The 27,463-nt window shown below is 39.4% G+C and overlaps 1 protein-coding gene across 1 annotated transcript; it reads left to right on the forward strand.

Annotated features, from left to right (window-relative positions):
• Positions 1–27,176, forward strand: zmp:0000000629. The gene is made up of 15 exons (XM_087253220.1): positions 1–105; positions 3,501–3,526; positions 3,676–3,784; positions 4,182–4,324; positions 4,472–4,673; positions 9,205–9,307; positions 9,390–9,530; positions 13,849–13,914; positions 13,991–14,038; positions 14,516–14,641; positions 23,996–24,118; positions 25,651–25,734; positions 25,811–25,965; positions 26,558–26,735; positions 26,815–27,176. Exons 2-15 carry the CDS (start codon positions 3,501–3,503, stop codon positions 26,967–26,969), a joined length of 1,659 nt encoding a protein of 552 aa, XP_087109346.1. The 5' UTR covers positions 1–105; the 3' UTR covers positions 26,970–27,176.
• Positions 27,177–27,463: the final 287 nt, after the last annotated feature.

A 27,463-nucleotide genomic window follows, 5' to 3' on the forward strand; every position in this document is an offset into this window, starting at 1 on the left:
TCTTAGATAAAAGAGCATATAAGAGCATCATCTCTCTATAAAAGAGCATCATCTCTCTGGATGTTGCTATTGGTTTGCTATTGTTGGTGAAGACTCACAAAAACAGTAAGTGCTTTTTTTTTTTTTTTTTTTTCAGTTTTTAAAGCTGTTTTTTTTAATAATGCAGGGCAATTAATAGCTTTTTTTTTTTTTTAGCAATTAGCATTAAAAACATTTTAAATATGGTCAGAAATAGTGTCCTTTATAAAGTATATAATAATAATAATACTTATAGTAATAATAATAATAATTTGGGAAGTTGATATTTCTGCTTGACAAACATTTAATAAACTATTGTGTGTTTGACACAAATTGTTGCTATTTTCACAAAAAGGAAAATAACAGCATATAAGCATTTGAAAATCGTTAATTTATCTTTTTTAGACTTTAATCTACAAAGCTGTGTGATTAGATAACATCTTAAGTAATCGGCTGTATCAGTCATTACTTTAAGGCCCTGTTTACACTAATACGTTTTTGTTTTAAAATGCATGTTTCGAAATCTGTCCACATTACGGTGGAATTTTTGAGCGCTGAAAACTGAGCTTTTTTAAAAACGCTGAGGAGACATTTTTGTTTTAAAACCACTGCTGCTCTGTGTGTGGATGGGGAAAACGGAGACATCTGAAAACGGAGGCGGGGCTGCTATTTGATTGGGGCTTTTTCTTCAATATTAAGTAGTCTACACACAGTTTAGTCCTTCATCCTCTCCTTGTAAGTTCAGACTTCTCAAGTTTGATATGGAAAACAAACTCCCGAAGACACATCGGGTAAATCTTCAAAGGCAACAGTGAACTATATAGCCTCATTCACATCACCCTGGCTACGCTGTTTCACTTTCTTAACAATGAAAACATGATATGAGGAACTGCCTATTTTCATTTCAATATCAACTTAACCGACAGCAGAAATGTTGAGACATTGTGTAGCTGCATATTTATATGAGCGTCATCTTCACTGTATGCATATTTATAACAAAACGGAGCTGATAAAATTACCGCCTCCTTTCCTTCTCAGTGAAAATTACAAAACATACATTCTCTTTTGCTGACTATCAGTTTTAATAGTCAATAATGGCCATTATAAAAGTATAACGTACGATAAGTTCATACAATATAGGAAATAGAGGCAAGGAATGAGTCAAATGCGCAATTACATAAAATAATATATGAACTTATGTTGCACTCAGCCAAAACACGTTACCTGAGAGCAAGTATTGATTCAAAAGACCAAAGACAAGAAATATGTCGTTAGTTATAGACGAGATTAACTAAATATCCTGTTTAACAAATATCGTGAAATTAGATCCAGCGGTAGATCCTTGATAAACAGTCCAACGTGCACAGCTCTCATATGGGTAGACGTGCTCAAAGCACACTGCAGTGCATGCCTGAGTGTGTGTGTGTGTGTGTGAGTGTGGTTACATGATGTGCATTTTCAGCAGTGTAGTGTGGATGGAGAGTTGTTCAGAAACACTGGGTGAAACGCCAGTGTGGACGCGGATCATTTTCATTCTAAAACGCTGTTTTAAAACTAAAACTTGTTAATGTAAACGGGGCCTAAACATCTCTGCATAACAGGAGTGTCAAAATAATGTTTTTGTTCATACAACACATTTGATAAAACAACAATTTAATAAATTTTACAATATAACAGTATGATAAAACATTTCAGCGTTCTGCAGCACTTTCCTTCAGCCCCTTTGTTTATTACAATGGACATCACTTGTTAGTCCATGTTTTTGTGATTCTTCAGCATTTCATCTAATTTAAAGGTGCTGTATGTGAGTTTTTCACTCTTCTAAAGTATAACTACTATTATATGTTCGCATAAAATGTTTGTAGATATTTCAGAAACATGTTCAGTGAATATTCTTGTTAATCTGTAAAACAATACTGAAGTCAGATATTCTGCTTTGAAAATGTGTCTTCCGTGCCAGAATGGCTGTCTTTGTTCTAACCGGCCTAATATATATATATATATATATATATATATATATATATATATATATATATATATATATATATATATATATATATATATATATATATACATACATATATATATACAGTTGAAGTTAGAATTATTAGCCCCCCTTTTGATTTTTTTTTTGATGCTCAACAGAACAAGGAAATTTCCACAGTATGTCTGATAATATTTTTCCTTCTGGAGAAAGTCTTATTTGTTTTATTTCTGCTAAAATAAAAGCAGTTTTTAATTTTTTAAACACCATTTTACGAACAAAATTATTAGCCCCTGCAAGCTATATATTTTTTTCAATAGTCTACAGAACAAACCATTTTTATACAATAACTTGCCTAATTACCTTAACCTGCCTAGATAACCTAATTAACCTAGTTAAGCCTTTAAATGTCACTTTAAGCTGTATAGAAGTGTCTTGAAGAATATCTAGTCAAATATTATTTACTGTCATCATGAGAAAGATAAAATAAATCAGTTATTAGAAATGAGTTATTAAAACTGTTATGATTAGAAATGTTGAAAAAATCTTCTCTCCATTAAACAGAAATTGTGGGAAAAAAACAGGGGTTAATAATTCTGACTACAATTGTACACAATTATAGCATATATGTACACACTGTATAGTACCCTGCAGGCACATGAGGTCAACATGATGTCATATTGACATTGTACCCCGTTGTACCCCAACATCGTTGAGACGTTGGATTTGGTTTGGAAATGAAAATCGGGTTGACGTCAGAAACCAATGTCAGGCCGATGTCAATGTCCAACGTCTAACCTAAAATCAACTAAATTTCAATGTCTACTTTCAATGTTACACCTTGACTTTGTGTGGGACTTATCTATAAGACGTTGGATTTTGGTCACTTTCCAACACAACCTAAAAACAACCAAATATATTTGATGTTGTTATTGGATGTCAAAATAATGTTGTTCTTAGACGTTGACTATAGATTAAATTTTGGTCACCTGATATCATGACATAAATCTAACCTAATATTAACGTCGTATGATGTGTGCCTGCTGGGTATGTACATATATACATTGTTGTATTTGTAGCGTAGGCTCAAGAAGGTTGAAAAAATGTAAATCAAGTGCATATTTGACATATTTTATATTTGTGAAATCCTTATATATCAGATACGTAATTTCCATATAGTGCCATATTGGATTTCTCATGGTGCGACACATTATTGACCTTCCTCCTTAATAAAGAACCATTGATGACTGCAGTTTATTTTTTAGAATTTTTTCCCTCTAATTGAATAAAAGTTCACACTGTTATTATTTTGAACACACTCTTTCCAATAATTAACTAAAACAGCGCACATGACACAACAGTTGGCTCTCTTGTTTTTCTAATACACTACTTGAGTAAATAGCATTAATGCCAAAAACAGTGGCTCTAGAGGTGACTGATGTTGTACTGTTATTTTTTGTAAATACTTTAGCATTTCTTGTTGACTATCCTTTTGCAGATGAGTGCATCTAATGTACAGGAAAGGTAAGCAGAGATCTGTTCAGATTCACACAGTAAAAAATATATAATTCTGTGAACAACTATTGAAGAAAAACTTAGTACTCTTCAATATGGCTTCAATACATACAGTATCTATGATGTAAAATTCAGCCCAATGTTGTCTTTTTGTGCAGTGAAGTGCGAATCGCACACTCTCTGAATATGAAGGAGGCGGCGTGTGTGAAAAAAAGGAGAAGTGAAATCTGGTCAAGCCTGAAAACACTTGGTATAAACTGTAGTCAGGTTAGTCTAACATCGAAAGTATTGACTTTGATAATCAATACTGGAATTTTAAAAACATCCATTAAGCCATGTCTGTCAGCTGATCCGTCAATCATCAGACATATGAGCAATCCGCTGACAGCCATGGCTTTCAAACACTTCAGTGTATGTATGTCTGTATTTGCGCTTGGTGAATAGTGGTGAAGTGATTACCTTTAATGGCCAAACATCTGTGTTTAAGAAAGTGCTCAACAGTGTTCAAATATTAGCGGGAAATTGACCATTATTTTTACATTCAGTATATTTATGCAAAAGCAAGACTAGGTCAAACATGTCATATTTCTTGATTTTTCTTCAAGAACTGAAAAAAAAAAAAAATTCAGATGTAGTTAATGAATGTGTGTGTGTGTACATGCAGGATAAAGTTCCAAACATTGCATTACTGGGTTCTGGAGGAGGACAAAGAGCCATGGTGGGTTTGCTGGGATCCCTGGATCAGCTTGATAAAACAGGTCTTCTGAGCTGTCTTCTTTATCTGAGCGGAGTTTCTGGATCCACCTGGTAACAAACAAACAAACAAACAAACAAACAAACAAACAAACAAACAAACACACACACACACACACACAGACACACACACACACACACAGATAAAGATTGAATTGTGTTGCACGTCAGAAATGAGAGCAGTGTGTTATTCTTCTGAAGGTGCATGGCCTCCTTATATCAGGAACCAGACTGGTCCACTAAACTACAGGCTGTGAAAGAGAAAATCGTCAGGAGAATCAGCGGTCCACCAGTCAGCTGGTCAGATGCGTATGCCAAACTGAAGAAATATTACAGAGAGAAAGAGTACTTCAGCTTGACTGATGTGTGGGCAACGATGGTCGTCACAACATATGTGAAAGAGGTTGGTAACTATTCAAACACTCCTTGATGCACAATCTTCATGCAGATTTGGTAAAAGTTTGCATTTCCAAAGTGAGACGTCAGGGAACCTTATGCACAAGCAAGACAATTTTCTAATCTATATCTGCTGGTTCACAGCTTTCCCTCAAAAAATTTATATATATATATGGGGCGAAGCAGTGGTGCAGTAGGTAGTGCTGTCGCTTTACAGCAAGAAGGTCGCTGGGTCGAACCTCGGCTCAGTTGGCATTTCTGTGAGGAGTTGGCATGTTCTCCCTGCGTTCGCATCGGTTTCCTTCGGGTGCTCCAGTTTCCCCCCACAGTCCCCTGCTGAAAAATCTAGCTTAAACCAGCCTAAGCTGGTTGGCTGGTTTTAGCTGGTTGACCAGGCTGGTTTTAGAGGGGTTTTGGCCATTTCCAGGCTGGTTTCCAGCCATGTCTAGCCTGGTCTTAGCTGGTCAGGCTGGGAGATGACCATCTAAAACCAGCTTGACCAGCCTAGCCAAGCTAGGAGCCCAGCCAAAACCAGCTATGTCCAGCTTAAACCAGGCTGGTCCAGCTGGTTTTAGCTGGATTTATCTGGTCATTTTCCAGCCTGACCAGCTAAGACCAGGCTGGAAATGGCTGGAAACCAGCCTGGAAGTGGCCAAAACCCCTCTAAAACCAGCCTGGTCAACTAGCTAAAACCAGCCAACAGGCCTAGGCTGGATTTTTCAGCAGGGTCCAAAGACAAGCTACATGTGAATTGGGTAGGCTTAATTGTCCGTAGTGTATGAGGGTGAAAGGCACAGACGACAGGCCGGCCAGAATGTGTAAAAAAGTCGTTATCATATGGACAAGTCTAAATTGAGGACTTGTTCCAAAGAGCCGACCCCGCAACCATACGGGACTAAGGCCAAAGAAGAAGAAGATATATGTATATATATAATTTTTTTCTTCTTAATAAAACAAAAAAAATTACGTACAATTATAAATAAATAACGGTATTATTGTTATTATACAATTATTATCCTAAATAAATAACATAAATTATTCTAAATGTAACTGGAAAACAATGTAAAGACACAACTGGAGTGATGCGAAGAAAATTCAAGAAATCTTTTGCAAGTACAAAATTTTATTAGAACGAAATTTAATAGACAATTCTATAGAATACAAAACAGAAGATGCTATTTCATAAGATTCATTATTTATATTTATTAAGATTATTATAAGAATATAGAATTATCTGTTGTGCGTTGTCTTAGACCTGACTCATTATCCCTCCTTTTTCCACAATACAAAAAAAAAAAAATCTATCAGGAGCCATGCTTTAAATAAAAACACCATCATATTATTTAAACTTTATAAAAGTTACATTTAAAAAACTGTTTTGTCGACTTGCAATACTCACTGAATGCCTCCACATAAAAGACTGCTATGTCGGTTTCACAATGCATGGGCGGTGCATGAGCAGTGCAACTTTTCTTTGGCGTGCATGTTCACAACTGGAAGCAGAGCAGCACGTCAGCGTCAAGCAGGAATGGTGCGTGAGGCACGCAGGCATGGTTTTTTCTGTGCCTATATGCTCAGTTTCCTTTTTGATTAAACTATAACGCAATTGTTGTTTGCTATAGTTTGCCATAGTATAGCTTGGTGCAAGAGTCGTTTTGACGTTTTGCGCCACGCTGTTTAAATAGCAAATGCATTTGCCCTCATATGTGCGCCTAAAGGCGTTCTAGGCTTGTTGAGGTGCATTGCTATTTTGAGGAACTTAAATAGACTGTTCAATAGATCATATCAAAGCTGGTCTGCCATGTAAATAGCAAATGCGCAATGGCGCTGCGCAACATGGCTCTTAAAGAAAGTGGGAGATGAGACTCTGATTGGTTTATTCTCAAAACACACCTATAACACATTAAGAGAATAAGCTCAACCCTGTTAGACCATGTGCAATAGCACAAAGCCGATTTTTCCATCCTTAAAATAGCAAGTGGATTCTGACATGCCCTTAATCCGTTTGTGCCCTGCACTTTGCAATTTGTGCATGGATCGTCAAAATAGAGCCCTTAGTCTATATATCAAATTACTAAATGAAATATTAGAACTACAGTAGTAACACGGGCAGGAGCCATGCATACAGAGTAATGCAGGAATTACACATGAGAAAGAGAGAGAGCGAGTTGAAGCAACAGTCATGACTCTACTGATAGTGAAACTGTAAATAGCAACATCATTATCCAACTGCTGCGTGTGTGAGCATTGTGTGTGTTTTTATGGTAGGAATGTTATAGTATTTCAAAGATTGTTTACAAGTACTTGAAAACTCAGCAGCTAGATTCCTCAAGGGATGTAAAAACGAATCCTTTGTTTCACCTCTCAGATCTCTACATTGGTTGCCTGATCATTATAGAAATAAATCTAACATCTTCTTTTCTATAAATCCCTAAACAGTCTATTGCGACTTCCTGATGGCTCCTATAGGTCGCTCGAGAGGCAGTGAGGGTCCTTTATATTTGTGACGCGCTGGTGGCTTTAGACAGAGACACTGAGCCCAAGATGTTATATGGAAAACTTTATGTAAACTTGAAGCATGAAAAAACAGTACAGCAATTTGTGTCTTTGAATACCTGTTTTGTATGGTGCCGATTATTGCGTTGGTGTGATGATTGTTGCGTGTGCCGTTGTGATACAGTTTTGCGTTGCTTGGTTTGCGCTGCTGTTTGTGGTCACCAAAAAATACGGCTACCCCACTCTCCTTCTCTCCTCCACCTGTGTGATTGTGCACGCGCTTTATATGTTCGAGCAGGTGCCGGTTATGCCCACGTGACCAAAACATAAAACGTCACTGTGAAACCCAAACCAATCAGTATACAAATAAACATTATAATTAAATGAAAAGTAATATGGCTCCTATACAGTCTATCGCTGTTCTGTTTAACAAACATACTTCACCCATATCCTCCTATGCGCAGTAGTGGCTGAATGACAAGTTTTAATTAGTAAACTTTTATTTGATTAAAACCGAGTCAATGTTGAACCTGTTTCAAAGCTTGTAGTTTTACGTCGGTGAAAAGCTGTACCTAAAAAGTATATTGGTTCAAGCTGACATTTCCCATCATAAAACTTTAAATTTACCTTTAGTCTCTGTCTATTATTGGTCCAATTAGCGAAGTTTGTTTATGATATAAAGCTGCGGTCACAGTAGAGTTTGTGTGTGCGAAATTCTGTCGTACAGCGATGCGAAAAGGGGCGGGATTAAACAAGATGATTAGACATAAAAAAAAGCGAGCGATTGCTCCATGTTTTAAATTTCTGTCCAGAGAGGTCATGTTTTGATCCTTGATTGGTCTCACGCAGTCAAGTGGTGCGATTTCGCAGGTCAGAGTTTACCAAGCTTGAACTTTGCACCACAGCTAACTCGGAAACTTAACACATGACTAGGCCCACACGAATCTGCGCGAGCAAAATTCCGCTGATTTCTGCAGATTTTCAGCCCATTATTAATTCTGTTTATTTACTTGAGTAAATGTGTAAATCTGAATGTAGTCAGTTTTTATTCAGTAATTTGTTACTTTTTATTTCATATATTAAGGTTTTAGTTATGACACTCCGCTGGATACTCCCAAAATAATTCCGTAAAATTCCAAAATTCTTCGCAGAAATAGCAAAAAACGTCTGCAGATTCCGTCTGGCCCTGCGCATGACCCTGCGTTACCGGTCTGAGGCATTCGCGTGCGTATGAATGGAAGTCTATGAGGAGAAAAGTCAAGTGTGACAGCAGCTTAACTTCGAGAGGAGCACGTGTGTATGATTGATCACAGCTGGTCCTGCAATAGCAACACAAAATTCACCAATCAGATGATTTCTTACTCACTACAAATAATCAGAGCTTACCTTAGGTTTCTCCCCTTCCACCCCTACCCCTCCCTCCTTTTCTTAACAAGGCAGGGCAGCACAGCGGCCCAAGGGTTAGCATTGTCGCCTCACAGCAAGAATGTCATTGGTTCAAATTCTTACTTGGCCAGTAGATGTCTCTGTGCAGAGTTCACATGCTCTACTTGTACTTGCGTGGTTTTCATCCGGGTTCCCCGGTCTCCTCCTACTGTCCAAAGACATATGACATAGGTGAATTGACCAAACCAAATTGGCACCATTGATGAGCTCTTAATCAGAATTCTTAATTGCCATTACCCATATAATAAGCAGGGAAGTTCTCGAGACCTACCAAAGCTCAAACTCCCTTTTCACCTTGCGATCGGGAGGGAGCCCTGGACTTGAGGATCTTATTAGTTCAGGGCTCTCTCCCCGGACAGCATGCCAAACAAGCTTTATAATCAATCATCAGCTAAGAGTGAACTCTTGAAATATGAAAACAATATGTTATGGTTGTTCTTTCTGCTGTGGCGACCCCTGATAAATTCGATAACAGTGCCACCTACTGGTCAAAGGTGATAAAATAGTATTACTAGGATGTTTGTTTTTATGATTTGAGTCAAGAAATTGCCTCAGGACTGCCATAAGATCTGCAAAAATATGTATATATGTTATAGATCGACGAGCGCACATTCACAGATTGGCTGGGACAGTCCAAGAACAACCCGTTTCCCATCTACACTTTGATTGACAAGGAATGTAAACAGTCCGGAGATGGAGGTCTGTATAATAGAAAGATTACAGTTGTTACCCTTAAGCTGTAATCATCACATCTTTATAATTCTGTGTTGTGAGTCTACAGATCCCTGGTTCGAGATTAGTCCATGTGAAGCAGGCTATTCTCTCACTGGAGCGTTTGTGAAAACTCCCAGCTTCGGCAGTCAGTTTGTAAATGGCCGTAAGACAACATCTCAGCCTGAAATGGACATGCTGCTGCTGCAAGGTAACACATACAGGAGACAGGGCTGCATGATACAGGACAAAAACAGACTTGCGATATTTTCTTTCTCTAGGATATACAGTTGAAGTCAGAATTAGTAGCCCCCTGAATTATTAGCTCCCCCCCTGTTTATTTTCCCCCAATTTAATGGAGAGATTTTTTTTCAGCACATTTCTAAACATAATAGTTTTATTAACTCATCTATAATAACTGATTTACTTTATCTTTGCCATGATGACAGTAAATAATATTTGATTAGATATACTTCAAGACACTTCTATACAGCTTAAAGTGGCATTTAAAGGCTTAACTAGGTTAATTAGGTGAACTAGGCAGGTTAGGGTAATTAGGCAAGTTATTGTATAAGGATGGTTTGTTCTGTAGACTATCGAAAAAATGGGATTTAATAAATTAAAAACTGCTTTTATTCTAGCTGAAATAAAAAAAAATAAGACTTTATCCAGAGGGAAAAATATTATACTGTGAAAATTTCCTTGCTCTGTTAAACTTTATTTGGGAAATATTTTAAAAAGAAGAAAATTCAAAGGGGGGCTCATAATTCTGACTTCAACTGTATACTGCAATGTGAAAATTACTTTACAAGATGACACTATTTGGAAAGAATTCCTCATTTTATATTGATTGGAATTGTAACCCTCTTTGTTGGTTTGCTTCCCCAAAAGGTCTTTGCGTTGTGTATGTGTGATAGGATGAATTAGAAGGACACCAAGACTGTGGTTGAGCCAAACAGAGCAGCTTTCCCTTTAATGGACTCCTCTCTTTATTTTGTCACTCGCACAGCAGCAATGGCACTGCAACATCTTTCCCACAAGGAAACACAACTGAGAACATCACAAAATAACTTCAAAGATTACAACGTGCAACAAATTATCACAAATAAATGATGTAAATGTGGCTGCAGCTAAATAACTAGTAAGCTAGCTGTTCACAAACTAACTTAACCACTTAAAAGATAAACTACAACATATGACTACAACATATGACCTAGAATTTAAAGGGTCACGAAACACCAAAACACATTTTTTGAGCTGTTGATAGTCGTATATGTGTCCCACACTGCTAAAAACACTATTAGGACACATATATTACACTAAAAAGTGTAAATTGGTTGTTTTTGCGTTATTTCAAGCAAATTCGTACATCCGGTTGTAAACGAATTTTTGAAGCTGCGTCACGGCCATGACATAATAGCGTGTATTCCAGCGTGCAGACTGAACGTCTGTGCCAGAGTGTGTCTCATTACGTCTCAGAGTGTGCTGCATTAATGCATGAGTAAGGCTTGGTTCAAACCAATCAGCGCGCTCCATTGTGCAACTTCATTAATATTTATTACTGTCACAGTGTTTAGACGACAGAGACGCCACGTTGTGTTGGCAAAACAAGCGTGAAGTGTTGCTTTTATAGTTTTTTCTCTCTGTGAGAGCTCAGACTCACGTGTGGATTAACAGTGTACGCGACCCTCGACAACAATAACTTACGTGTCTAAGGAGGATTATTGTTTACCTGAGAGCTGTTCTCATCTGCAAACGCTGAGATCCGGATTCGTTTGTAGTCTTCTCTTCATAAAGACGCGGCTCTAGTTTCTGGTGATTGTCCTGTCTCTACAGATTTGGTAAGTGAGCGACCAGTGCTCTTTGTTTATTCAGTTTGTTCGTATCGAACTAAGTTAACTATAGCACCAAGTGTAAACATGTTAGCACCACAACCAAACTTTAACCTCGTCTAGGGTTTTCACCGCATTTAGTGACCGGAATAACACACGCGGCTTTCTGACACTACCTGTCGTGTGCATCTAAGTTTCCGGGAAATGCGGAGGTTTTTTTCTCTCATTCGCCGTGCGGTATCAAACATTGCATAAAAAATACACGCTTAGAGCAGATCCTCCAATCAAATATCTCGTTTGTCGTGAGGGGCATGAATGAATTCCCTGAATGAAAGAGCCAAACTGCAGTTAAAGTCCAACATTTAATAATTTGGCGAATAATTCGACTACAGATGTCCATGTAGGTTAAACACCATCACTTTCTCCTGTGTGTGTGTGTGTGTGTATTTTGACTCGCCCCTTTTCTGACTTTTTCCAAAGTAGAGGTGTGAAAACATCCTGCTGAAACGAGGGGGTTTCATGGCCCTTTAATGAACCAACCAAATCAAACCCGAAACAACACAAAATGTGCTCTGCCACATGGAAACATCTAAAATGTCAGAAATATAAGTCAATCTATCAAAAATAAGCACACCCACACATTAGTTAATGCCCTAACTATAACATATCTTATAAAATCACATGAATGGCAAATATTATTGACAAAATTAAACAGATTTTGTGTAGAGCTGGATCAATCCTCCTTACCTTTCCCTCAAGGAAACACAACTGAGGCCAAACAACTGCCCATCTCCCTAACACAACACACAGCTCCACCCGGAGGAAAGGTAGAGATATAACATCTTCTCTACAGAATGAAATATAAAATGTACAAAATCCTGCAAAACAAAATAAACTAAGATAAAAATGAACTGAACAACAACATTAACAGCCTTCAATAATAGAAATTCCATACTTATATGCAAAATACCACTTAATAGTCTTTATTCTATTGCATGTAATAATTAAACAATTAGTCTTCATTAAAGCGACAGGGGGTTCGAGCCTCAGCTTAGTTGGTGTTTCTATGTGGAGTTTGCATGTTCTCCCTGCGCTCGCGTGGGTTTCCTCCGAGTGCTCCGGTTTCCCCCACAGTCCAAAGACATGCGGTACAGGTGAATTGGGTAGGCTAAATTGTCTGTGGTGTATGAATGTGTGTGTGGATGTTTCCCAGAGACGGGTTGTGGCTGGAAGCGCATCTGATGTCTAAAAACTTGCTGGATAAGTTGGCGTTTCATTCCACTGTGGCGACCCTGGATTAATAAAGGGACTAAGCCGACAAGAAAATGAATGAATGAATGAACCCTTTGACGCAAAGGATTACACTGATGTGATCAGCACCGGCTGTTCGCTGATGGGTACAAACGCAATGGAGTGCTTAGAATGTTTACTTTAGTTCATTGCATCATCAGATGCTAAAAATCAACCCACTTTGGCACAGAGCCAGAGATAGAGGTGCGTGGCTGCGGCGCTTGTGGAGCAGATACTCACTAGAGAAGCCCCTCTGCAGACCAGTGCTGTTGTGTTGGCATATCAGTTACTGCAAACTTTAGAATTTCCCCATGCTGCATCATTGGTAAAATTATTATCAAAAAATGCGTTAAATGTGTGTTCGTAGTTGTGTAAAGCAGCCAATAGTATCTGGATGCAGCCTTTATGATGCAAGCTGAGGTTGCATCCCTCAGCGATGCGATGTCAGACACAATGGAGTGAGTGACACCACTGTGACGGCTAGGGTTAGGTGACGGCTTTAAAAAGCTTTGGATGCAGCTCAGATTGCATTGCACCAGGTCTGCATCCCGTGCAATGCCCGTGTGATCACGGATCCATTAATGTAGAAAAATGATGTAAAATGCCTATAAGTTTCTTATAAAAATAAAAAAATTGCATACTGACCACTGGGAAAACTGGAGGTCATAGATATATGTGTATATTTGTAATTCTCTGGCTCTGGATGGCCACAGTCCTCCATTGCTGCTTGGTCCCGCATAAATTTTAAAGGAGCGCTACCCTGTACTAAAATGGCGGCTCTATTGACACATTCCTTCTAATAGACACACTGCAAAAAATGCTTTTCTTATTTAGATTTTTTGTCTTGTTTCAAGTGCAAATTTTGCTTGTATTAAGGAAAAACTCACCTAATTATGGCATATTATTTCTCAAAACAAGACAATATGTTTTGCTTGTCGAGAAAATTCTTCTTGTTTTGAGATTTTTTTAGACATTTGGACTCGAAACAAGACAAAAAATCTAAGTAAGAAAAGCATTTTTTGCAGTGCAAGAACAGGGTAGGTGACATCTAATGTATATATCTATGATCACTGTGCCTCTCGCAATCTGTTCACTTGTCATTCACTCTCATCGACATGATTTCCTGCAACTTTAACAAATTTTTGGGGATCACTGCAAGAGACTCACGGGTTTCCGGGAGAGGTCATAAAGTTGGATGATACACTACATAGGGGCGATCGCTCCGCTCGCGTCACTGCAGCTCAAAACACTGAAAATACAATAGCTGCACTTGCAACAAAGAGAGCATCACTCACTCGAGTCGCGCCAATAAACTGCAAACAGGTTCCACCGCATCTGTATATATTTTAGCCCCCTTAATATAATGGTAGGGGAAACCCTGAACACTGTTAACTGTGTTTTCTACAGCTCTGTGTGGCAGTGCTCTGGCTGATGGAGAAGAAAATAAGAAATTCCTCTGGAGCAAAATCAAAGGTGCCGTCGCATTTAAAGATTCACTTCTGAATCATTTTGTTATTTCAGTACTGATTCCATCTGATTTTCTCCACAGGTCTGTTTAGACATGCAAGTGATCAAATGATTGAGCAGATGGAGCAAGGTAAAGCATTTCTTCTCATTTGCATTTTAGTTTATCTTTTGTGTCTTAAGTATTATAACCAATATAATGCTTGCACACATTTTTGTGGCGTATCAGTAGCATATTATAGTTTCAATTAAGCAATTTTGGTCACACTTTATTTTAATTGTTCGTTTGTTGAGTTTAAGTTACATTTGATCTACATGCCAACTAATTCTCATTAGATTATAAGTAGACTGTTAGGTTGGGGTTAGGGTTAGTGTAAGTTGACATGTACTTGCTCAGTTTCTTATAGTCAGTTAAATGTCTGTTGAAGGAGCAGAATAAGCAGACATTAACAGTCTACTACTACTCAAATGAACCATCAAAATAAAGTGTCACCTCAATTTTAGTTTTAGTTTAAATATTTTGAATTTGCAGCGAAAAAAAATTATTTGATATCTGAGTCAATCTACTACAGTATGGTGATGTTTGTTTACTGTGTGTTTCCTTTGAAAGATCCAATCCTCCAACAGGTAGACACGTGTTCAGACGTGCTGGAGGAACTTGCGGCCATAAATATCTGTCTTTTGGATGGAGAAGATCCTACGACTCTTGATCATTCTATCAGAAAAAGTCTGAAAGGTAAGACCTGTGACTACTGCGCAACAATATAATTAGTAGATATTACTTTTAGCCATTAGTTAAAGTCATGTTCCTCTGAACAATCTGTTAGAGCAGTGGGTCTCAAATTGTACCACAAGTAGTACGCGGAGGAATAGACTGATTTCACGCGGCCGCCTTTTTTAAAAGTGAAATCGAGGCTGCGGTAGGAAAAAACCCGGAAGTATCGTTGGGAGTTACATAGGAACGGTGTGTACCTGGCTGAATATCTTATCAGTGAAGGTCCGTTCTGAATGAATGGTGAAAATAAAAAGGCATATCAGAGCTCATTTTGAGAAATGGCACTAGTTAGCTTACGTTTTCTTTCCCAAACACACGTTTTAGATGCCATTTCAAGAGTTCACACTTAGCTGATGATTGATTAAGCAAATTTGGCATGCTGTCCCGGGAGGGAGCCCTGAGCTCGAAGGTTCTTGAGCCCTGGGCTCCCTCCCGTTTGGAGGAAGAGAGGGGAGCCTCGAGCTCAGGTAGATCTCGACAACTCCCCTTTTTATAATAGCTAAAGATTAAGATTAAAGGCTATTAAAAGATATGCTGCATTATTAGATTACCTGTATTAAAATTTAGATTTAACGATTAACTTGTTGTACATGTTTTTGGAATGTGGGAGGAAACCGGAGAACCCGGGGAAAACCCACGCAAGCACGGGAAGAACATGCAAACTACACACAGAAACGACCACCGGCCTGTTAAGGAACTAGAACCGGTGACGTTCTTGCTGTGAGGCGACAGTGCTAGTCACTGAGCCACCGTGCTGCCCTATGGAGGGAAAGGTGAAAAGGTAGGGGTGGAAGGGGGGATTCTTCAAATCGAAGATGACTGTAGTGAGAAAACCCTGGCTCTTTATAGTGGTTAGGAATGGCCTGATTGGTGGATCAAGCATGCTAATGCAGGACCAGCCGTGTTCAATCATAATCACGTGCTCCTCTCGAAATTAGTTTATGAATAAACTTCACTTCAAGAGTTCACACTTAGCTGATGATTGATTAAGCAAATTTGGCATGCTGTCCCGGGAGAGAGCCCTGAGCTCGAAGGTTCTTGAGCCCTGGGCTCCCTCCCGTTTGGAGGAAGAGAGGGGAGCCTCGAGCTCAGGTAGATCTCGACAACTCCCCAAAATGCTCCGCTCGGGACAGCAGCCGCGTATTTGAAGAACCCCCCAAAAGGCACAGGAGATTAATGCCATATCCGGCTGCTGAAAAGTGATATAGAAATAGCTTGGAGGAGCAACAGAGACTGGTGTGGGTGTAAAAATTAACTGAAAGTGCTTATGTATGACTATGTGTGCTCCCGGGTTCTGTTAATTGTAAGGACCAGCGGGAGAGTGAGTGGGGTAAGTGTAAAGGTTTAAAACATATGTGGTGAGTTTCGTAAAGGTTTAGTATAGTAGTGATGGAAAATAAAGCTGTAAGTTTCTGCGGAGCTGTAGCTGCAGATGAGAAGCGGTTAACTGATTAACCGCTTTGGCAGTCCAATGGGGAGTGTGTCAGTAGTGGTATGGATAAATGGTAGTGTGCGTGAGCTCCGGTGGAGCGACACTGCTTCAGCAGTGGTGCAGGGGGGATGAAGCTCGGCTGAGCGTCTCTGCGACTGCAGAGGTGCGATGGTAGTCAGTACTAAGGGGAAGAATACGCTTCTGCAGCAGCGTTTTAACTGCTTTAGCAGTGCTGGGAGTGACAGAAGTGGTATAAGTGTAATGGAAGTGTGCATGAGCTCCAGCAGAGCGTCACTGCTGCAGCAGTGGTGCAGGGGATGTAAATGATGCTCGGCTGAGCGTCTCTGCTGCTGCAGAGGTGCAATGGAAGTCAGTATTTGTAAGGGAAATACGCCTCCGCAGGGACGTTTAACTGCTTTAGCAGTGCTGGAGAGTGTATCAGTATTGGGTTGCTAAATGAAAGTGTATATGCGCTCGCTGAGCGTCACTGCTGCGGCAGTGATGTGGAGGGGAGTGATGCTCGGCTGAGCGTCTCTGCGACTGCAGAGGTGCGGTGGTAGTCAGTCCTAAGGGGAAGAATACGCTTCTGCAGCAGCGTTTTAACTGCTTTAGCAGTGCTGGGAGTGACAGAAGTGGTATAAGTGTAATGGAAGTGTGCATGAGCTCCAGCAGAGCGTCACTGCTGCAGCAGTGGTGCAGGGGATGTAAATGATGCTCGGCTGAGCGTCTCTGCTGCTGCAGAGGTGCAATGGAAGTCAGTATCTGGAAGGTAAATACGCCTTCGCAGAGACGTTTAACTGCTTTGGCAGTGCTGGAGAGTGTATCAGTAGTGGATTGCTAAGTGGAAGTGTATATGCGCTCGCTAAGCGTCACTGCTGCGGCAGTGATGTAGAGGGGAGTGATGCTCGGCTGAGCGTCTCTGCGGCTGCAGAGGTGCGGTGAAAGTCAGTTTCTAAAGGGAAGTGCGCTTTGGAGAGCTGATTAACAGCTGTGTAGCAGATAGGAATCAGGCACAGTAGACCAACTCTGTGGCTGCAGGGGTGCATAGGTATTCAGAGTCTGGTGCATTATATGTGTGAAAGCAATACATGTTCCCGCTAAGCCTTTACAGCTGTATTATAGCGGGGAGTGTGGTGATGGAAAATAAATTGATACTACAATGCAATGTAATTAAGTGGAGCTGCTGTAAAGGTGTGATGGTGGTCAGTATGTAAGCAATACGAGTTCCCGCTAAGCCTTTATGGCTGTATTGTTGCGGGGAGTGTGGTGATGGAGAATAAATTGATGCTACAATGCAATGTAATTAAGTGGAGCTGCTGTAGAGGTGTAATTGTAGTCAGTATGGAAGCAATACGAGTTCCCGCTACGCCTTTACGGCTGTATTATTGCGGCGGAGTGTGATAATGGTTAAATTTTTTGAAAAGTGTACATGTGAGCTTTTAAAAAGCTTCACTGCTGTGGCAGTGGGAGCTTGGGGCTACCCCTGTGGGAGTCCGGGCTGCGGAGAATGAGTGCAAGTGAAATTAAAAAATTATGAAGAGAAAGAGAAGGGAAGTTTAATAAAATAAAAAGGAAAGTTTAGTAAAAATGAGTCCTATGCAACTAAGACAGAAAGTAGGAAGAACAGACAGAGTCGTGCTGCTTGGAAACTAGGTTGAAGTCTACAACCGAGAATCAGCTGGGCTTCTCTGAGGAAATATTGGCTGAGGCAAATTGAGGATTTAGAGGTGTTAGAGGACCAATGACAGTTTATATCTGTTGTTGGAAGACTGTTCAGGCAGGGCGTCACTGCTGCAGCATTGGTGCAGGGGAAAAAATAATCTCAGCAGAGCTTCTCTGCAGTTACAGAAGTGCAATAAAATCAGTGGTGCAGAGAATTAAGGCTAAACAGCCGTCTCTGCAGTTGCAGCTCAGGCAAAGCTTAACTGTTGCAGCAGTGGTGCAGAGGGAGAATAAGGCTCGGCAAAGCGTCTCTGCAAGAGCAGAGGTGCAGTGGTACTCAGTATTAGAGCCTCACACGGAAATACTAAGTACTATTAGCAGTGATATTTAGAGATGAAAGTGAAAAAGGGGCTCAGCTAGAGCGTCACTGCAGTTGCAGTGATGTTAATGGGGTGTATAGTTAAGTGGAGCACCTAAACAGTCGATATTGGTAAGTTTTGAGTGCTCCCGCAGGGACGTTAAATACTGCCTTTAGTGATATGTAAAGATGAAGGTGAATAAGGCATATGCTAGAGGGTCACTGCGGTAGCAGTGGTGCTTTGGGTGTGCAACTCTGCGGAGCATTTCTGCGGCTGCAGTGGTGTAATGGGCCAGTATGGAGGCAACTTGTGCTCCCGCAGAAGCATTTACTGCTGTATTAGTGCGGGGAGTGCAACGATAGTGGTATTTAGAAAATTTGTAAGTGTATGCAAGCTCATTTAGAACGTTCCTTTTGCAGCAACTGAAACTCAAAACAACCCCTGAATTGGTCGGAGCGGTGGTGAATGAAAGTGAATAGAAGTATAGGATAGTTTAAATTTGGAGAGAAAAAGTTAAAGCTAGAAAAACAGGGAAGGGTAGTGAAGGAGCTCCTATGTTAAATAGGAAGGGAAATAGGAAGGAAATGACAGAGTCATACTTCATACCCAATAATGCATGATGGTGGAAGTTGGCTGGAGAGGATCGGCTGGGCTTCCCCGAGGTGGTATTGCTCTTCTGTGGTGTAAAAATGCTAAGAGGTTTAGAACCAGGGCCGGAGTGGGACACCTTTTCAGCTCTGGAGTTTCAAGCCTCAGACCAGCCCACCTCAGTTCACGACTGACTATATTAAAATAAGTAAATAAATATTTCCAAATCAGTTTCTAATAGCACTATCATTTTTTTTTTTTTTTTTTTTTTTTTTTTTTTTTTTTTGAGAAAACAGCTGCTTTAGAACTTCAAATGTTCTACAACCCTAACAGTATTATATGTCTTATCAAAAAATGAAAACACTAAATTACTCTAGCAAGGATCGAACCCAGGTCCGCAGCGTCTTAACCTAACGTGCCAACCACTCGACCACAACAAAAGAGAAAAGTTGTGGTAAAATAATGAATAAAAAGCTGTGGTCAAGTAAATGAATTAAAAAAGTGTCACTGCTGAGAGCAACAGATTCTGGAGCTAGGGACACCGGCCCTCGCGGCCAAAAAAAAAACAGACCGGCCCACCGGGAATTCTCCCGGTCCTCCCAATTAGCCAATCCGGGCCTGTTTAGAACAGGTGTGTGGGGGAACGGATATCATCCTGCATCCCTTCATCCTGCGAAGATAGATCAGATATGGTTAGGTGTATCGTTGGATTGAAATGTCATACTTAGTTCAGAAGACTTAAATTAAAAAGGCTAGTGTGAATATGGCATCGAGGGTGTGGGCTATGTGAGTGGAAAAGTGTCATTTGCAAAGAGTGTAAATGTATTTAGAAATGGATGTGGAGTGTAATAGGTTGGATGAGGGTCAGCTTCTGCAACCAGCTGACATGATCTCTGAAATGAGAAAAACAAGAGAGAATCAGAAATGACATTACAACATGGTACATGTATGGCAAACACAATGAATTATTTTAGCTGATAACCATGCGGGGCGTCTTAATAAGAGCATGGGCAACTAAGTGTGGAAGTGCCTTTGTTAATGCATGGTACGAAGCCTCATTGTCGCAACGAGCAAAGATAGTAGAGGTAGGCATTTGTCCCTCCTAAGGATGGCATATTAAATGGGAAATCTGCTCGTCTAGTGATCCTGATGTACCTCTTGAAGACAGGGTAGGTGGAATTATAGTGGAGTTTAAACCCCTTGGTTTGTATCTAACGCAGAGTCAATTGATGAAACATCAGACATGTCAGAAATGTCCTCCTCTCATTCGTGGAAGTCAAAGCGGGAAGTTTGTTTCTTTGCTGTTTTCACATCTAACCAACTTGCCATTATAAGCTTATGGCTTATAAGTGTATGGACATGAGTCACTGGGGCATATTACGATTGGACTTCTATGCCTAATGCGTTGAATGTTTTTTAGTAGCAGAGTAAACTTTTTAGAAGTTAAACTGCTATCAGATTTGGCAGTTTTTTTTTTTTTTTTTTTTTTTTTTTTAATTTATTTATTTATTTATTTATTTATTTTTTATTTTATTTTTATTTTTATTTTTTTTTTTATTTTTATTTTTATTTTTTATTTTTTATTTATTTATTTTTTTTTATTATTATTTTTTATTTATTTATTTTTTTTATACATTTTATAATTATTTATTTTCTTTATTATTTATTTATTAATTTATGTATTTATTTATTTATCATCTGCCAACATCAAACCCTGAACTTAAAATTAATGTCACCATTTAGTAGTAATTGTGTAAATGTAATGATAATCATTCATGAGCTTGTCATGAGAGAGGGTGGGACCATCTCAAATTTTTGAGAGTTCATTGGATGGTGACGCTTCTCCTTTCAGCTATTGGCTCGAAGGAGTGTCAATCAAAGTTGCAGAAAAAGGCTGGCGGCCATTTTGTTTGCCAGAGAACTAGTGTTATGATTGGAGACGCTACTCTATTGAATGCACCACAGCGACTAGTTTGGAGGATTAACATGGATGTTTATCAATGTATGCATAAGTTGTGGACTGATGTTTTAAGGATTGGATTGTCTACAACCTTGATTGAGAGGTGAGTCATTCTATTCACGCTAGAATCATCCTTTAAAGATGGATGTTTAATTATAGTTGTAGTTTGTGAGGCTTCCCCTTAAAAAGTGTCATGTATGTTACCGCTGGTGCACCCCTAGAAGAGAGTTCAGCTTGAATCGCAGGCATCGAGAGTTTAGGCAAAGTTCATGGATGGTGATCGAGTTTTTACTGTGATCTTGTTGGAGAATTGGGTTGAAGACACAGAGATTGCATTGTGTGAGGCAATTGAAGTAGAAGGTTGAGAAGTTGTAGCTGGAGAAGTTGATGTAGCTGGAGAAGTTGTTGAAGAAGTTGATGTAGCTGGAGAAGTTGTTGTTGTTGGAGAAGTTGATGTAGCTGGAGAAGTTGATGTAGCTGGAGAAGTTGATGTAGCTGGAGAAGTTGTTGTTGTTGTTGTTGGAGAAGTTGATGTTGTTGGAGAAGTTGATGTAGCTGGAGAAGTTGTTGTTGATGTTGGAGAAGTTGATGTTGTTGGAGAAGTTGATGTAGCTGGAGAAGTTGTTGTTGTTGGAGAAGTTGTTGTTGTTGTTGGAGAAGTTGATGTTGTTGGAGAAGTTGATGTTGTTGGAGAAGTTGATGTAGCTGGAGAAGTTGATGTAGCTGGAGAAGTTGTTGTTGATGTAGCTGGAGAAGTTGTTGTTGATGTTGGAGAAGTTGATGTTGTTGGAGAAGTTGATGTAGCTGGAGAAGTTGTTGTTGTTGGAGAAGTTGTTGTTGTTGTTGGAGAAGTTGATGTAGCTGGAGAAGTTGATGTTGTTGGAGAAGTTGATGTTGTTGGAGAAGTTGATGTAGCTGGAGAAGTTGTTGTTGATGTAGCTGGAGAAGTTGTTGTTGGAGAAGTTGATGTTGTTGCTGGAGAAGTTGTAGCTGGAGAAGTTGATGCAGTAGCAGTAGCAGTAGCAGTAGCAGTAGCAGTAGCAGTAGCAGTAGCAGTAGCAGTAGCAGTGTATTCTTCAAATCGAAGATGACTGTAGTGAGAAAACCCTGGCTCTTTATAGTGGTTAGGAATGGCCTGATTGGTGGATCAAGCATGCTAATGCAGGACCAGCCGTGTTCAATCATAATCACGTGCTCCTCTCGAAATTAGTTTATGAATAAACTTCACTTATCAAACTCGAGTTAATGAACTGATTCTTTCACTATATCAGACTTGTCATGATACTGAATTAAAAGTAAAGTCGTCAATTTCCTGCTAACATTCAAGGCACTGTTGATGGCGTTCTTAAACAGCACTGATTTGCCATTGTGATCACGTGCTCAACAGAAATGACTGTGATTGGCCGAGAAGGTCATCAGTTCACCCACCACTGTTTACCGAGTACAAACACAGACGAGCCGAGCGATCTGTTTGATGACTCGACTGATCTTCACGGCTGCTTCGCGCTCCAGTGTCTGTGTTTGCACTGGGTGAAGAGCGGTAAACTGATGACCTCTGGTGAATACTATGGTAAATCAGCGCTGTTTATGAACGCGCTCAGCGGTGCTTGAATGTTAGCGGGAAATAGACGGTATTAAAACTTCATTACCAGAACACACTATTGCAGACAACACGAGGGTGTGCTACAGAGGACTGCAGCATTTTATTGCTCACCGGGTTACATAGGCTGAAACAGGAAAACGTACCCACCGTGTTTAACTGGTGCCATGAAGTGAAGCCTAGGAGGACACTTAAGTGTATTACTCTTACAGAGATTGTGATGTTGTTTGATGCCTAATCTGCTTTTAATTGTTTAAATTAAACGTACTGTATGATATTAAAGTGATGTTTACACCATTTCTGCATTTTAAAATCTCTGCAACCGCTGGAGGTTTGTAGTCCACAGTATGTTACTGCAATGTTTACAGTGCTGGTCCTATACTTCTGAGTTTCTTCATACCGCAGGCTCGCTTTGGTTCTTTAAAATGGCGACCGCGTGAAATAAGCGTATACTGAATAACGAAAGAAAAGGAAAAAAAACACTTTTAACCCTTTGACACAAATGCTTACACTGATGTGATCAGCAATGGGTGTTTCCTGAAGCGTACGATCACAACGGTGTGCTTAGAATGTTTACTTTAGTTCATTGCATCATCAGATGGTAATAATAACCCAACTTTGGTGCAGAGCCAGAGGTGCATGGCTGCAGCACTTGTGGAGCAGATACATTCTAGAGAAGCCCTTCTGCAGACCAGTGCTGTTGTGTTGGCATATCAGTTACTGCAAACTCTGGAATTTCCCCATGCTGCATCACTGGTAAAATTATTATCAAACATGTGTTTAACGTGTGTTCGTAGTTGTGTAAAGCAGCCAATAGTATCTGGATGCAGCTTTTATGATGCAAGCTGAGATTGCATCCCTCAGCGATGCAATGTCAGACACAATGCACTCAATGGAGTGAGTGATGTCACTGTGACGGGTAGGGTTAGGCACCAGGTCTGCATCCAGACCCCCTTTCCTTTAAACAGGAGTTCTCACAGTTTAAAACACACAATCACAACAGTGTAGTTCAGTTTTTAGTGTTTAAGTTCAGTTCAGTTTAGCTCAGTTCAGTGTGGTTTTAAATAATTACTGAGAGTCCAAACACTGAAGAGCAAATTCCTCGATGCGTAGCTCCACCGATCCCAAACCATGCAAGCCAGTGGCGACAGCGGAGAGGAACAAACTTCACCAATAGAAGAGTGAAGAAAAAAAACCTTGAGAGAACCAGAGTCAGTTCGGCAAGACCATTTTATTTCCTCCGCTGGCCAAAAGTCTTGTGCAGAGCTGCAGTCTCAGCGGTGGAGGCTGGAAGCTGGCCTAAGCGAAGACTCGTCTGTCCCTGGAGCGTCACTGGAGTCAGTCTCATGCTCTCCACTCCTCCATGACCACAAATCAGCCCGGGTTGTTGTTGTTGCGCGCGTACTGAAGAGCGGTGTTGATGCGCGCCTACTGAAGGTAGGGTGTGCCGCGTCAAGGGGGCACTTTTGATCATTTTGGAAGGGCACTTTCTGTCCAAGACTAAAAAGGGCATGTGCACTACACAGGTTGAGCCCTATGTGTGCACTTGCCTGATTTGAATGAAGTAAATGCTGACAGAGTTTTCATTTTTGGGTATACCCCTTTAATAAAACATGCAAAAACCTGTTGGGCCAATCAAATGCATTACAACATACACACATTTCAAATAGACTATGTTGTCAGATGAAAGACCTCATATTCTTATTTTCTACAGATCTCGCTGGACACGATCCTCAATTAATTTCTCCTGATAAAAGCAGTGAAGATGAATACACGTTGGAAGTGTGCGGACTCTTGGAGGAATTGCAAGTGAAATTGAACATAAGCTGGCCTGTAGGTAGGTTAAATTATCTTTACAATCTACTGGTTTGTATAATGTGCTTCACTTTTTTTTTTAATAAGTATGTTTATTGACAATATACATGACATTGTGTAGAAAGTGAAATTACAAAGAATATCAGGACTTTTTTTTAACAATTAGCAAAGATAAATATTAATAATAAAAAAAAAAAAAGAAATACAAATACAACCCACCCCGCCACCCCCCATCCATACAAGATATAATTGTCACAAATTCTGTCAAAACATTTCTCATTTTGAAGTTACGTAAAGAAAGTTGAAATGGTTGATGGTAATAATAAATAAAAACAGTAATGTCCAGAATGATGCACAAATAAATTACATTTACATATATGATAAAACATTAAATTAAAACAATAATGTAATGAAGTTTACGGCCCTTTGGCCGCCGGGAAAAAGGAGGCGGAGAACCGACGCAGGTTTAAAATATTTATTAATAATAATGACGGCAGCTCCTCATGGAGACTGCCATTTAAACCAAAACAAACGGACGGCAGCTCCTCGCGGAGACTGCCGTCAAACTGAAAGCAAAAGTAAAACAATATATTCCCGGGCCCGGTCCTCTCTCGGCTTCCTCTGCCATCGGTCTTCCCTTTATCGTCCAGAGCTCCTTCCGTGGGATCCGAGGCAGGTGCGCACCGCACGTGTATCCACTTACGCGGTGGCCTCACCCCGTTCCCACGGCTCTCGGCCACGCCCCCTCGCCACAAATAACATAAAATAAGAGAAAGTAAAAACAACAACAAAAAAAACACTAGCAGATTTTTCACTAGCAGAGTTCTCAGATTGACATTTTTGAAGTATGCATTTTAGCTGCAGTGCTTGCGAGCAAAATAAAATAGCTGCTGTGGTAAGTCAACTGAAGTGAACTGATATCACCTAGTATCAAAATTTTAAGCCTGATCTCACGAGAAAAAGTAAGAATTTTACGTTTTGCCAGTTTAGTGACTAATTCGTACGAATTCATACGAGTTCAGTCGTACGAAATTGTACGATTTGAAAAAGGAGGCGTGGCACCTAACCCCACCCCTAACCCCAACCATCATTGGGGGATGAGCAAGCCACACTAAACTGTGCGAATTAGATCATACGAATTCATACGAATTAGCCACTAAATTGCCGTGAGATTGTGTTGAAATTTTAGGATCTGGATCAATTTGATTATTTGATATTCCAGAGGATGTTGCAATGACAAACTTCCAGAATGTCTCCAAAACTGGACAGCTCCAGAGCATATGAAGAAGTGTCCCAGTAGATATCTTACACTTTTGACACATGGCAGAGGTCTTGGAAATGTCCTTCACTTTTGACTTGTAAAACCAGACTGATGCTTTAAAGTAAGATGCGTTTTACTAAAAGACAGCAAAAAAGTTAATAGACTAGGTTTCTTTACACAGCCAGTAATAAAATTAAAAGCATAAACAAGATCAAATTATTTTACTTTACCAAAGAACACATATAGTTACCTGTAAAACAATATAAGAGCCATTTACTGAATTTCAATTTCAGATTTGAAGATGTGGATAAGGATTTTTGTATGCATGGCTAAGTGGACCTGGGGCAGGAATTATGACTTTCTCTACAACATGAGAGGTGAGAAAAGACCTGCTGTTAACTGTAAATTCAGTGTGAATAATAAAACAGACTCATTTACACCATGATCCCCCAGATCCCGCAGTTCCTGCTGCTCTTCTGAAAAGTAAAACCAGAGACTATGAAGATGCTGGACTGTTGCTGAACTCACCCTATTTCTCTGTGCTGAGAACAGAAAGAAAGATTGACATCATCATTTCTCTGGATTTCAGTGAAGGCGATCCTTTCCAGGTATTATAGTTGAAATCAGAATTATTAGCCCCCCCTGTTTATTTTTTTCTCCAATTTCTGTTTAACGGAGAGAAGATCGCTTCAACACATTTCTAAACATAATAGTTTTAATAACTCATTTCTAATAACTGATTTATTTTATCTTTGCCATGCTGACAGTAAATAATACTTTACTAGATATTTTTAAGTCACTTCAAGTCTACACAGCTTAAATTGACATTTAAAGGCTTAACTAGGTTAACTAGGCAGGTTAGGGCAAGTTATTGTATGTTGATGGTTTGTTCTGTAGACTATCGAAAAAATATATAATTTAAAGGGGCTAATAGTTTTGTTCTTTAAATGTTAAAAAAATTAAGATCTGCTATTATTCTACCCGAAACAAAACAAATAAGAAAAAAATAATCAGACATACTGTGAAAATTTCCTTGCTCTGTTAAACATCATTTGGGAAATATTTATAATAGAAAAAGAAATTCAAAGGGGGCGAATAATTCAGGGGGACTTCAACTGTATATGCAAAAATAATGCTCTACAGTTTTATTCACAAGTTTCAGAATCTCAATGTTAAATCTGTGTTGATTTTCTACTACAGACAGTGAAAGAAGCTGCCGAGGCATGCAGGAAACTAAACATCCCTTTCCCTCCAATCAACTTACTTGATGAGGACATCAAGAACCCGAAGGATTTCTATGTGTTCAAAAACACATCAACAGACAAAAAGGCCCCAACCGTGATCCATATTCCTCTCTTTAATGTGATCAACTGTGGAGGTAAGTTAGATTGTCTAGCTAAATAAAGATCTGATTCATAATGCTGTGATCTGATTTAACTGTGTTACTGTTTCATCAGATAAACTTGGGCAATATAGGAAGAACTATACTACTTTTCAAGGAGCTTACAGCGCTGAGAAGATCATGGATCTAATGAACGTCGCTGGAAAAAACATCTCAAACAACAAACAGGAGCTGATTAATGTGATCAATGAAGTCATTAGGAAAAAATGATGATCTGAACATCAGTGGTGTTTTCTGATCTGAACATCAGGAGACAAAGTCCACATGTAATCAAAGAGAATCGCTGATTTTTTTTCATGCTTGATCTTTTTTAGAGACACAGATAATCTATGAAAATCCAATCAACCAGAAACAGTAAAAGTGTTTCCATCTCAGTTTATGTGCATCTTGTCTCACCAAATAAAAAAGTTTATCCTACTCAGTTATGCACGCAATTTTTTAATGCACATTTTCAAAATTTATGATGTTTCCATCAACTAACTTTATTATGCGCATCTCCAAAATGTGCATAAAAATATAGGTGGATGGAAACGAAGCTATTGTAAACTTAATAACAAATGGACTGCTGATTGAAAATATTGTATTACTCTGCTTCTTGTCTAATTAATTTTTTTCTAATAAAAAGTTTTATCTGAATGTATATATATGTCCTGGTCAAATGCTCATTATTATGTAAAATCTGTTAATGATTGTGGTACTTTCTC

Source organism: Danio rerio, chromosome 5 (assembly GCF_052040795.2).
Source record: "Danio rerio strain M-AB ecotype USA chromosome 5, GRCz13ab, whole genome shotgun sequence".
Lineage (NCBI taxonomy): Eukaryota > Metazoa > Chordata > Actinopteri > Cypriniformes > Danionidae > Danio > Danio rerio.

What these genes read in the sequence shown, in the direction of transcription:
- zmp:0000000629 (XM_087253220.1), top strand. Translation starts at nt 3,501, where the DNA reads ATGAGTGCATCTAATGTACAGGAAAG. An exon ending in GCATCTAATGTACAGGAAAG is followed by an intron (nt 3,527 to 3,675) that starts GTAAGCAGAGAT and finishes CTTTTTGTGCAG; the next exon opens with TGAAGTGCGAATCGCACACT. An exon ending in TAATGTGATCAACTGTGGAG is followed by an intron (nt 26,736 to 26,814) that starts GTAAGTTAGATT and finishes CTGTTTCATCAG; the next exon opens with ATAAACTTGGGCAATATAGG.